Source organism: Tympanuchus pallidicinctus, unplaced genomic scaffold (assembly GCF_026119805.1).
Source record: "Tympanuchus pallidicinctus isolate F22 unplaced genomic scaffold, pur_lepc_1.0 scaffold17, whole genome shotgun sequence".
Lineage (NCBI taxonomy): Eukaryota > Metazoa > Chordata > Aves > Galliformes > Phasianidae > Tympanuchus > Tympanuchus pallidicinctus.
Window position 1 is genome coordinate 6728239 of NW_026294690.1, and position 14015 is coordinate 6742253.

General features: G+C 37.1%; 1 protein-coding gene across 3 annotated transcripts in view; it reads right to left on the reverse strand.

The window, feature by feature from the left end:
• Positions 1-459: 459 nt before the first annotated feature.
• Positions 460-14015, reverse strand: part of DCP1A (decapping mRNA 1A) — a 30192-nt gene continuing 16636 nt past the window's right edge. For 2 of the 3 annotated variants that reach the window (XM_052678878.1, XM_052678880.1), the window contains exons 6-10: positions 10915-11034; positions 5584-6336; positions 4521-4586; positions 3289-3507; positions 460-1871 (exon numbers count right to left, since the gene is read on the reverse strand). In XM_052678878.1, the coding sequence (XP_052534838.1) occupies positions 1791-1871; positions 3289-3507; positions 4521-4586; positions 5584-6336; positions 10915-11034 (1239 nt within the window). In that variant the 3' untranslated portion in view covers positions 460-1790. The remainder of the gene's footprint in view (positions 1872-3288; positions 3508-4520; positions 4587-5583; positions 6337-10914; positions 11035-14015) is intronic. The other variant, XM_052678879.1, reaches the window with a different exon arrangement.

Sequence of the window (14015 nt, forward strand, 5' to 3'; positions counted from 1 at the left end):
CTCCACAATTTGTGTAGGAAGTTCCCATCTTCCTTAGCAAGGCGCAGAGTCCATATTGCTGAGTTCAAATGCTACAATTAAAGCCAATCAATTTCTTGATGAATGTGCAGGACGTTAGCATAATTCCCTGAATCCTGCACATTTTCTAACAAAACTACCATATATTTTAACTGAAAACACTGAACTCAAAGGCTGCAAAGAACTTCTCAGAAGGCAAGTAGTGCTAAAGAAAATATAGTTTCTACTAAAAAACTATGAAAAAACTAAAACAGATTAAATACATAAAAATGTAAGTATCTGTTGTATCTAAAACATACCAGTTTGTGAAAAGTAACAATTAAAGCTCATTGCTAGTCTGCAACAAAAATGACTGGGTACATTGACCATGTTAATCTCCACTAATCCTTAGGATATGCATAATTTTTTTTTTTTTTTAAAGGAACTAAATCTTTTTCTGTGTGATTCTGTAATCAGTGTTTTTCTTCAATTTCAATAGTGCTTGAGGGAAGGGGAAAAAAGCAGTGCATCAGAACTCAGTACAGACTAATTTTTTACTGAATAAACAAAAAAAATTTTTTTTTCCTTAAATTGCAAAAGCATCCTTTAAAATTAGTATTGCTGGAAAAAGTTCAGACCTGAAGTCCTGTTAACTACCTTTGTATAACTTCATGAAATAAATACAAGCCATGGGTAAACCAACACAGCAGCATAAGAAAACAGTTAGAAATCTTTCTGATTTCAAATAAGAAAGTATGATGCTAAATTCTTACATTGATGAACTAGGAAATAATATACAAAAAGCAGTAACATGTTAACTAGATACATTTCAGAGCATGAAGTATAGATAAATAATTTAGAGAGAAGCCAAGAGGAGAGCATGCAATTGTTCCCCATCTGCTTAGTTCTCAACACTGCAGTTACGATACAACTGAGGAATGAAATCCAAATAAGATATGGTCCATCCTTAAGCCAAAAGGGAAACAAAGTATTTCAGTCATATCAAACACTAATGAACAGGAAAGTGGTCTTCCAGTGGTGGCCTCCTACCTACACTTAACCTGAAAGAACCTCAACTTACAACAGAACTGTTCTGTTGCTTAAAACTAATACAATCATTGAAGATTTTGTATATTTCTGATTCCACCTTTTTAGAGAAAACAGCCTTACTCACTTGGATATCTGTTTTATGTCAAACATGAAGCAGTAAGATTAATGAAATATTTAAAAGATAAAATGATCAGCACGAGCCAGAGACTGTTAAAGTACTCAGCAAATCACGTTTTAAAGCTTTTGTTTAAAGATTTAGCTACAAACGCCTGGCTTCCAAATCCCTCTTCCCCACATCTGCCACCTTAGTCACAAGGCATTCAATTCTCACCTTAGAATTGGAACTAGGTTCCAAAATCAAGTCTTGTTCTGGTGTGGTGTAGTGTACTATACTACATATGTGCTAGTTTAAGTAGTACGTAGTCTGTAATCCTTGAGAGGTGAATACAGCTAGGAACAAAAGCCAGAGCAAACATCTGCATGATCAAAAATGCAAATGAAAGCTCATAAGCAAATTAAATCCCCTCCCCCAATAAAAAGAAAGGTCTGCTGGTGACAATCACAGTGAAAACCTAAATCACTTCTGAGAACATTACTTTCTTGAAGTATTTAAGGAATACTCTTTCCTAACGGGTTCAAATTCAAGACATTGAAAACTAAGTATCTTTTAAAAAAATATCAGTTTTATAGATGAGGCATAATTATTTCTAAAGTGGTAACATTCTAAGCAGATTTAGCTTCGATTATAGCTTAATGTTGTCTGTATTCTTGGTTAGGACTTGCAAGTAGACTTCATGAATAGTGCTGAGAAAACGGGAATCATTCTGCAGGAAAAAAAAAACATCAGAAACATTAGTAAAAAGATGTAAAAAAAAAAAAAAAGTAAAATTTAAGTCAGTTTAAGTTGTGCATAAGAGTCGCAATACGCTGCTCCCTATCTGAGGGTTAAGGCAAGGGAATTAGCTGCCTACCTGAACAAAAGGCAGTGCTGTACAGACAACACAGACTTTGAAACTGTGAAGGCAGCTAAAGCACAATGGGTACTCAGATAAAAAAACAGCAGCCCCAAGGTCAGCCCTGGCTACACAATTTCACTGTCTTCTATGCACTTTCTTTGAGAAGAGTACAAAAAAATTAAGATACAGTAAATTCCACCCTGTATACCGACATCCAAATAAAGGCTGCAGAAATGTCAAAAATTACGTGAGTTAGTTCTGCCTGCAAAATCAGTCTGAGGATTGCAGTGAGTTCTATGAAAATTCCGTGTCAAAGAATTACTGGGAAGTGAAATAGAAAGCATTTAGAGATATTTCCTGAGTCCTACTCCTTCAGATAGTAGGTAATTATCTAGGCTGAAGATGTAGTACCCTTTCTACTAAACTCTACATAGTGAGTATGTGCTCACCTTGGAGCACCCTGCAAGTACTCTGCTGAGGGGTACAGCAACTGTTGCCTCTATACAGCAATACAGAAAGAGAAGACTAGAGACGCGGACATTCCGGTCAGCTCTCTGAAGTGACCACAGCAACTTTCTTCAGACCATTAAGGTGAGAATCTCTAATGAGAACAGCGAAGACCTCTGACAACTGAACTCAGCTGCAAGATTTAGAGGCAAGCTAGTTTTGTATCTTTAAAGGAAAAAAGCCAACACGTAAATCTGGCAATTGAGATGATACTGAGGTCTGGTGTTGGCCCTTTTGACCATAATTTTTTAATTGGGAAGATATTATTTGCTACTTCAGACCAGCATTTTGAGTGCAAGACCAAGTAACATCAGCACAGAGAAAGCTAGAGAATCCTGAACTACGAGAATGGCTGTCATCCATGGTAACTTCTACTTGTTACCTATAACATAGCTGATCTGTCTAGCTACTCCCAACATTACAGACTTAATTCAGCTGAACTTTTTAGTCAGTAAGAATGGTACAGCTAGAACTTTTTGTAACTTCCATTTTAAATATACACACATTAAAGATGAGGAACAGCTTGAAGTAATTGGCAACAGGAAAGTTTTCCAAAGGAAAACAGAAACACTTAAAAGAAACTCAACCCTTGCCCCTCATACTACTGCTGCTATACTCATAACCTTTTCCTCAAGTGTTCACAAGTTGATGTGTGTGAAAGAAAGATTCAAGCAGAACTCTGTCCTTGCAAGTCATCCATCTTACAATTGAAGTCTCAGTACTGGCTACTGTACTTGTAACCCCACCCCTCAGATACTGAGTTTTCTTCAGACAGGACCTTTATTAGATGTATCAGTGCTTCCTGAAGCTGAGACCTACTGAGAACAGTAGGAGGTACTGTCTGAATCTCTGTTGTTCCAAGTGTTAAAGGTGATGAAGAATTGGCTTTATTTTCCACTTCAGTAGGTTTTGTAGCTGACTGCTGGAAAACACTAGGAGACAAGAGGATTGAAGGAGCTACTGTAGTTGTGGCTGTAACAAACTGTGGAGGTGCAACCTGCAGAAAAAAGGAAGTTAATAAGCACTGTGTCCAGAAGGAATGAATGCTGTTATAAAAAAGACTGTAGAAATGAACATAAACATATTAAAAATCGTAGCTACTGGTACAGTAAATTAGAAAGGAACTACAGAACAGCTACTCACAATGAAATGCTATTTACCAAGTAATTCAGTGTCAACAGAAATCCTTATTTTTGAAGCTGAAGAAGCTGGCAGCCTTCAGTGCTCTTACACGTAGACCCATTCCCATGTAGTTGCTACTTTCCAGTTTTTTTTTCCCCAAACATCACAGAAGATGAGCTTTTCATCTAAATCGTGAAAGGAAACTATGGGGGTTTTGTGCTGTTAGTTTTTCAAATTTCCTTCTTCTTCAGGAGTTTACACAAAGGCCAACCCTAGTGCACTTGTTTCCTATTGTTTTTGTACGTCAATGGTCTCCAAGTACACGTATGGTTGGGAGTAAAATAATTCAGAATTTCAAATACATTTAAAAATATATTTTAAAATGATCAATGAACTATAATTAAAATATTAAAGCACACAATCTTTTTCACTATAAGGCAACCGGACAGGAGAGAGAGAAAGTGGGGAAATACTTTGACAATCACCTTCCCCATCCCATCCTTCTACAGGTCTGTTTGACATTTTACCACAGAAATCCACTCTGAGGCACGTAAGGCTGACAGATCCCACAGCAGTGTTATAACTATAGTACTGAAATCGAGCAAATGAAAAACCTGTTCAAACGGTGCTGCAATACTGCAGATCCAAAAATGTATTACCATATCTGTGCTAGCACCAGCCATAAAATATACTGTATAGGAGAAAAGCACACAGCAGTTTACAGAAATACTTCCTTGATTCAGTACAGCTTGTTTCTGACCAATGAAAGCACTTCAGATATTGTCAGAGTAAGCAATATGACAATTTCAGATACCAATTACCACAGTTTTAAAATTTGCATTTTATTTTACAAGTAAACCAAATGTGCTGAAGTGTTTGTTCACCTACCTGACTGACTTTAGGTAAAGTCTTGGACTGTGGAAATACTTCTGGTTCTTTGTTTTGTTGTACAGCCTAATTTGAAAAGAGAGCATAATTCACAACTTGGATACAGCAGTAAGTAGTTTTGTTTGATAGTTTTTGTTCTTACATTATCACTGTACCCAGAAGCAAGAAAGATCAAACCTTGGCTTTGCCTATGATTGTAATTAGAAGAGGCAACCAAGTTTGTACAACCTCCAAATAGGGCACTACAGAGAATTACTACTGCCTTTGGAGGAAAAAAAACCCCACAAAATCATCTAAAGTAACATCTTTACTACAGAAGTAGCCAATAGTAAAGCAGAGCAACACTAACTGACAGAACGGTTACATGCAGCCACAGGCACTAGCCCAGCAGAGCAGCAGTAACATTTTCACCTAGTCTCTCAAACCAAGCTTATTGCTTTGGGTTATACTGAGGCATAGACAATAGATTTGCCTGCAAGAAACAAAAAGTTTAGAAGGTCCCTTACAAGTGATTCTCGGATAATACAAATCAAGGTTGTTAATTAGACAAAACAAATCAGTTTATGGCCCATTTTGCTAAATAACATCTCAGTGGAGTACACAGAAATCCCCAACAGAAGTGGTCAATACTAAAATGGTATGAAACTCCCAAGGCAAAATTATCCAAAACAGGAAGCTGTTAGTTTTGTACTTTCAAAGAAGGCATGGGCTATATACTTCCACAGAATTAACTCCTCTAGCACCAATTAATCTGCAACTGCCAATTTCTTCTCACATTACATTTTTGCTGCATTTTTCTGACACAAGTACAGGCAAATTCCTTAGAATATATTCATGTAATAACAGCAGCAGCCTGAAAAAACTCTTCCTCCATATAGAAGTCTGTCACTGATGGCAGGTACTAATGGCAAGAATTAGATTTCAAGGTTCACAATCTGATCGGTCACACACAAGAATTCCTTGATTATTTTTAAGAAGCATATATGTAACAGCATAATTTCAAATGAAAAAATATTTGCAGCCTATACAGTTTAAATCTGTAGGGACATAACTCAAAGAATACCTGCAGGGAAGGGATTTTTTTGCTGTTCAAGGTTGATGATTTACTGTGTGATTCTTTGAAGCTTTCTGGTGTTGCAAGTTGGCCAATCGAGGCAGAGATGTTTGGTGTTAAGGAAGTCTTAGTGATAGACTGCTGTTGCATTTGGTCATGCTGTGGAGTCAACCTGAGTTTCTGGAGAAGATCAACACCTGTATGGGACGTGTTTGAAACAGGTCCTGTATTTGCTGATGTCAAGGGTGTTATAAGCTGGCTCTGGCCAGCCATTAAATTCTGTGGAGCATGGTTCACTTCAGAAGGCTGATTCACTAGCGGGGTTATCTGCTTGGTAGCTTGCTGCATAACTTGCATTAGACTGTTGTTTTGCTTTAGGCCAGGAAGCATTTGAGCAGGAGCAGCATCCATTGTTGAGGATGAATTAAGTATAGGGCTTAAGCGAACTGAATAGCTTGAAACATCAGGCTGGGAAACCGAGGCTGGAGGTATAAGCATAGGTGTCAAACATTCCTGTTGACTCAAAGGATTGGCACTAGCTTTAACGTTCGGACTTTCCGATTTCCCTTGTGGTGGTTGTATTACTGCTGTCTGGTCAAAGGAAAAAGGCAAAAGCAAGTTTTGTTGCTCTCTGGCAGAGGACTCAGTCTGCAACTTCTCCATTCTCTCTGGATTGGGATACAGAGGTAAAGGCTGTTCCTTTGGTACAGAGGTCCCAAAGAGTTCTTCTAAAGTCAGATGCTTTGGCCTTGACTGAAATGGCTAAAAAGAACAGAGAAGGAAGTTTATAATTAATATAATATAATTAATTTGGAAAGAAAAGATTAATGTGCCTCTGACAAAGTCAGTATTATAATTTCAAGAAAACTATGAAAAACAGCTAAGTCAGATGTATTCAAAATACAATTTGGAAATCAACTGTCCTCTGTTTAGAGAAACGTTTAAGTCCATTTCATTTACAAGGAATATCCAGTCTATATAAACTAATCACATCCTGCCCCTCCCCCTGACTCAAAGGTTTTATACATAAATATTGTTGAACCGTGACACTGCTAATTAACTCAAGACTAGCCATGTTTCACAATACAGCAAATTCCAAGAGACTCCATCAATATAAAATAAGCTGGATAACTGACAGCAGCCATCTAAAGCTGACGGGATTCAAGCCACGTCAGTTGTTCCAAATGTGAACAAATAATAATATACTAGTAACTGCACACAACCATGCAGACTACCACTTGTACTTCAGTAAATTAAACTCTGTGTTCAGTTATGGCCTTCTGCTGAAGCACTATACGTTGGTAATTTCACAAGTTTTAAGGAGGCAAAAGTTTTACAAGTTTTAACTCCGGCAAGCCTGGCTCTGGGGAAGACATTTTGAGCCACCTGGGGTTTGAAATGTGATAGCTACAGTGTTTTGCTGAAAGTGTAATAAAACATCAAGCCAAAGTTGGTTCTGTCACTAAATCCTATACTCACATTAATGTAAGGTACTGAAAAAAAATATACATTTCCTCTAATGTGCTGAAAGTCTCTTAGATCAAATTTCCTTGAGAAATTTAAACAGCATTCCCTATGTTAAAAAAACAATACAAGGTCAGCAAAGAGAAACAGCTGTCCACTAAGAACTTGTGTATTACTGTTATTTTTTTCCCCTTCAAAAACAAGTTATGTTGTGAACAGTGCACTCCTATCAAATCATATGTTGGCTACACAAATAGAAAAATGCTTCTTCCCTTATTTTAGGAGTCTCCTCAGAAAAAGGATTAGTCTCAGTATAGGAGAAATAGGAGAAGTCCTAATAAGACAACTAAGGTGACACGTAGTAACAAAAATAACCCAAGTCATTTGTTTTCACTTTCTCCTTTCAAAGAAAAAGTAACAACAGAATGAGAAAGCAAATCAAAGGTAGGGTTGAGCAGACCTGCATGCATTTCAGCTGCTAAAGTAGCAATACAGTATAGTTCAAACAGCTGTCCAACAGATTTCAAATATTTTTGGAAGCATTTAAAAAAAATTAAATCAAACCTAATGAATCACAGGCTCATGCTTACCATTTTGCAGAAAAAAGAATGCTTTTTCTCTAGGAGTTTGAGCTAATTCCTCATTCTCTACTTGCCAGTTCTACCATAAAATAAGCAAGATTTATTCCAAGCCAGTTATTTTAGCTGAAATTGTTTCAAATGCCTTTTTCTACAGAGAAAAGAAACAGCTACTAACAACAATATCTCAAACTGTTCCTGCTTTTTTTTTTTTTTTAGGTTGCACAGGACCAGAAGTTATGTAAAACAGCTGGACTAAAATATAACCTTCTGTTCAGAAGACTGAATGGCCTGCAGCATAACTCCAGCATGTTCTTATGGTATGTCAAAACAAAGACAGTATTGTGCAATGACAACTACTATATCACAACATTGCTATGCTTGTTCCAATTTTACTAACACTGATAACAGTAATGAACATAGTGCAGTGCAGATAACATGTAAGCAGCCTAGCACAAAGCCTTGAGCTTGAAATCTTACTGAATTCTGCCCAGGTTACTCGTTTGTGCCACCAATGCTGCTATTTATTAATAGCTGGCTTAGTGCCAGGCACACTCATCTTGCATTTAATTCTACTGTTTACAAACCTTGCCAATTCCTATGCTAGGAAGTCTTCCTATGAAGCTGTTTTCAAACCTTCTCCACTGATCTTATCACTGTAAAGACCCATTCTTCAAGGACAAAAATTCTGTTAAGGAGTAAGTGACTATTTCATCTGAAATTCTGCTTTTAACCTCAGTATGATGAGCTGACTAGCCTCTCTTTATTAACTCACTGCTATCTATCAAGCTCCAATCTCGGTCACGTTAGCCGCTTCCACGGACATAGACACAAACACGAGTTAGTTCCCAACATGATACACAGCACATCCCTTTGCTTGACTCATCTCTGGCTGAGTTGCATTTTAAGCATGTCATCAACTCACTGTGTTATGGAGACCCTTCTCTGCAGGGGCTCGCAAAGAGGGCAACACGATCATTCTACTTGATAGGACCAGAGCGCTGCCCAGAGGGTTCCTCCAGAAATCATTTCAGATACATTGAGACATGCGAATTAGCAGCCAGAGCTTGTGCTAAGAAATTTAATTTCAGTGTTCTAGTTCAGTTTTGCTCACCACTGGTGCAAAAACATTTCATGACACCACCGATTTTCTTTTTGAACTGGATACATAATTCGAACCTCTAAATATCACGGAGCAGATATCGATTTGCCATTCCCACATCTGTGACATCTTTAGGAAGTAATCGATATACAAACGTGACATTCTGAGAGGGGTTTCAGGATCTTAAAGTACTTATATGCACAATAGTTTTTAATTTCACTGGTTATCTGCTCTAATGAGGTAAAAATATACTCTTACTGTTGAAATTGTTTTCTTCATTCAGTAGCCCACATTATTAAAAAAGAAATTAAGAACAATCATCACTGTATTGTATTTGAACCCATCCAGTTTTACAAAAGTAAAGTATCATACATAGCAACCATTTCCCCCCCTCAATATCTCTGCAGCTATAGTTTTAAGTTGCTCAACAGAAAAGGCATTAAAGCACACTGCTTTATCTGCTCTGTAAATTTGTTAATTATTTCATAGCATTTTACTAGAATCTCATCTTCCTAATTTTTTCCCTTGCTACTTATTACTGTTTGGCAAGTTCAGCCATTTCAGCTAATTACGTGGCCAAAAAGACTATGTTTCTTCTAAACAAAGCCTCAGGCAGACCTCTGCCAGGCCTCAAGCATAAGCATGCAGCAAGCAGAGCTGGCTGCCAGGGGTCAGTCTATCACTTGTGCTGGTTCTACATCAGAAGTGCTGTTGAGATGGAGGGCACTGTGACAGCCAGTAATCCGAAGAAATTTCTCTTGTCCTCCTGTTTTAACCCATCGACTTAAGCAGATTTTTGCTACTCATATCCTAACCTGAACTAGATATTATTTTTACTACAAATTAAGTTTTTGTTTACAAATATTAAATGAAAAGTCACACACATTTTCCTCAGGCATTTCCTTTTTCAGACATGGTGGTTTACTGCATTCAAAACATAACAGTAAAGCTACAGGAAGGACCCGGAGGCAGACTCCTCCAGATCACCTCAGTGGGGTATTTTCTGTAGAGAACTGCTCCTGATCTTTCTGTCCCCACTGGGTGGCACTGTAAGCAGGTACAAGTTGGTACAGAGAATTTAGATGTAGCACAAGCTATCATTTTAAAACCAATTTCTAGAGAGCATTATATGAAGGTGCTTTGTTTATAAATGCTTACCAGAAAAAAGGCAATTAAAGTCAATTAATGTACTTTTGCAGCCTACATTTCAACCACTCCAGTGATTACACTATTTTGAGAACAAGTTTCCCATGCTCAAAGACACTTAAATGAAGCACAGTTTATTGCCACTACCTTTTTTAAAAAAACCAACAAAAAGCCAACTGTGGCTTAATCTTCAGTTACAGTGGTAACACTAGGCTTTAGAATCTGTACATACAAAGGTAGATGCTGACTGAACATTTATCTAATATTTATCCGAAACAGATCTAAGCACTGTGCATGCAATTAAATTACCACAAACTTGAGCAACATTCTTTACTGACAGTGCTGAAAAAATGTTTGGAAGATATTCTTTGCTGCCAAGGAAGGAATGCAAAGCTGAAGTCTAAAACAAAAAAAATAATCAGAAAATCCAGCAATTCACCAATGATTTCAGTTACTAGGAGTGTAGCTACACGTTTGGATGCAGCACAGACACACCTTAAGTACAGGTCTCAGACAGGGGAAAGCAGGGCTTGAGCTTCTGCTCTGAAGTCTACAGAACAGTGTACAACAGACTGATGCCATATTCACTCTGTCGCTGTGACACAGGTGATTTTTGTCTGCTTCCTCACTCTGCAGTCATTTTGCACAGAGCTCTACACTATCATGGACTGACAGCATAGAGCCCATGACACACCAGGATCTGAGTTAACCCATTTAAACACACTTGAATATTCACTGTACCATGGACACCATCTTATATTTTTAAGCATTAAGGCAAAAAAAATGGATTGTAGGCTCCTAAGAGCCTTAAAACCCACTAGTTTATCAAGTGGGGGGTGGAGGTGGTGAATCATACCAGCTGATCTCAGACAAGCAGTCAGGAGATGAGAATAGAGACTAAAACCCATTCTTAAACTGAATTTACACTTCCAAATGTATTTAAAGTTAAGCAAAATACATTCAGCAAGATGATGCTGCAGGCATTTCTGGTACAAAAACAAAGTACTAAATAAAGAAGTAGCACCTTATATATGTTTGAATTAAACTTACTTGATCTTGCACTTGTAATGAAGTGTTTTGTTCAGAAGTCTCTGTGCTTTCTGGCTTTGTGGCATTCGCATGTTGTTGCACACCAGAACTTGACATGACACTCAAATCATTGACTTGATTCTGGGGAAAAAAAAAAATACAGACCCACTTTGGTCAAAACACTGACTTTTGACAGACATCATAGAATTCCCAAGTCTCAGGAAGTAAAATCATACCAAGATATACATTATCTGGCATGAGTTCATAACGCTTATACATTATCTGGCATGTGTTCATAACACTTTTCCTTTTAAAGGAGTGAATAAAACAAAGAAAATAAAGAGAGGCTTTTCACATTCTCTTCCTGCATTAGCTGCCATTGAGGACATTAAATCAAGAACTTAAAGCTCCTTAGAAAAAAACTTGTCAGAAATCATTCTGAAGCAATTGGATAAAGAGCTTGTTGATGACTTATTTCCACTAGATTTTAATAACGTGCAGTATTTTCAGAAGATGTTAACTGGGTTTTAGGTGAATAAGACTAAAAGGACAAGAAAGTCAAAGTAATAATAAGCTCACAACTGTTTACAGATTGAGTTGACTTTCATGCTTAACAAATACATAAACAACACTTATTACAACCTAAAGCACTAGTGGAAGAGCAACCATAGAACTAACAGTCTAGCATTTAGTAGATGAACCTAACTACACCTTATCTCTATATGGCTGAACATCAGCACAACACACCATTTCTTTGTCATTTACCTGTCACAGCAACAAAATATAGGTTAAACCTTTCAGCAAGTTAGAAACAATCTGAGCTTTATTATTGTTTTCTAAATCTATTTGAAAGAGATAAATACAAAATGGACAGAGAAACAACTCCTGCCTTTATGCCTTTTAGCCACCAATTTGAAAGGTTAGCAGGCCTCTTTTTGGGCCTGAAATAGTGGACTGCCTTAGAGTTAATTACAGAAACAAAACAAAATACAGAGATTTCCTTCACTAGAGGATAATCCGCAATGTTTCCATTCTCAGAATGAAATACACACAAAAACACTATAAAAAAACATCCATTCACTTCATTAAAAAAAAAATCTCAGAACTCATTCATTTTCACATATGGCCTGGATGCAGCAAGTACTTGAAGGATTTAAGCTGATTTGGAATCCTAGATTAAATCACTCAGACCTTCATAAATCTCTTTTTCACTCTCTGCCCCCTTCTCATGCTGACACTCTGCCAATCTCTCGTGGGCTGCACACAAGGATTACTGTATGATCCATCTGGAATGTACCATGCAAATAAGTACTTTCTGCTCCTAAATACAAATTCAAGTGTAATTATTGAGTGCCATAAAATAATTTTTAAAAAATTTAGAAAGGATATCTTAAGAAGCCATCTTCAAGTTGCTTGCCTAATCATATTAACAATGATGTATGCTGGTTACGAGGAACTCTATAATTAACACGCCTGAATCTTGGCACTAAAGCTGGAGCGGTCAGTAGAACATCCTCCAAAAAGTTTGCTCAATTCTATTTATCTACCAACTTGTTCAGAACTGCAGTCATAGCAGGTTAATGGATTAAGTTTGGCAGATTCAGTTTTCAGCTCACATACATACAAAGCAAAGTTTTTCTAGTTACAAAGGTGCTTTAAAAGCATCAGGCAGCAAAATCAAGATTGAGATGTAAAAAAGTCAGATATGTAGTACATCTGTGCATTTCCATACTGTGTGACAGCTGCCACAGCCTATTTATCAGTATTTTACTTTTCTACAGAGCTTCATCCACTATGCTTAGGAATTCTGTTACTAAGGAAAAGCTTTCAACATTCTCACACAAAAAGACCAGAAAATTAAGAATGGAGAAGCCAAAATATCTGGAGTGATTTTTTTTCCTTTCATAAGAAAAAAGCCTTCTATTTCTTCAAATCTGTCTTACTTGATACAACATTGAAAAATGAGTCATTCAGCCTTTGATGCTCCCTTTTGTGCTCTAACAAAAACTGCTACTTCGTATGAAAGCCAACATCGTGAAAGACCTTCTTCTCAAACAGGATTAATGCATTAAGCATTAGAGGCAGATGTTCTTTGGTATTTACATTAAAACATTCTGAAAACAATACTGATTTTCACAAACTAGTATCTCGTCCAGGTCAGCTACAGTCTATGGTCTGTCACATTCATCTATCCTCATGCTACGTGAAAAACTGCACAGAAGTTGGCTTGCACATGGCTTAGCCCACGTTTTTTTTTTTTTCCCCTCCCATTCCACAATGTGTTGTAGCAACCTCGAATCCTATGAAGATCTTGCATTTACTCAGTAGGAACTCTGAAGCATCCCACAGCACAAGAAATAAAACACTGAAATGCTTCTACCTTTCTCCCACCAATACAGCTAAAAGAACCCATACCATCTCTGCCACATTATGCCAAGACATTACTATTGTATATTCTTGTATCTGTAGGCTTACAAAAAAATGCCTTCAGAATTTCTAGGGCAATTTGTGCAAAACCCAGAAAAAGTAACACTTGTGTCTTCCACGTTTGAATTTGGCTCTCAGGACTATGCAAATTAATTACTTCAAGAGAACTAAGATTTTCCTTCATTATCTAAACTTGTGAATTTAATAGTGGCAACAGACTATTCTGCACTCAGAACCCACTGTTCTGAGATAATTTATTATGGGATAGACACATGGTAGGCAGAATGAAGTAGTACACTAGGGAACAGCAGGAAAAGTTTACACCTGGTCTACAGCAGTTAAAATATGCTTTATAGAATGTAAATGTGCACTGACTAAATTGCAACCCTTTTCCACGGGATTTATTTTTTTACTATGAATACTGATATCGTCAGGTATAATTTTTTTTGCTACTCCTAGAGATAATTTTCTCACAGCATTAGCAATTTTTGTGGAATGGGTCTATCAAATTCCATTTTCAAGTCATATGACAGAATCAATGAGACTTTCTTAATACAGTATAGTGAGGAAGCAAACAAGGCAGCAGTGTGACAACAAGACTACTGGAACAATGGCAGAGAATGCTTTCTCTTTAAAAGAAACATATTCACGTGTGTTAAAAACTACTTTCTATATAGGTTTTCCAACCAACAAAA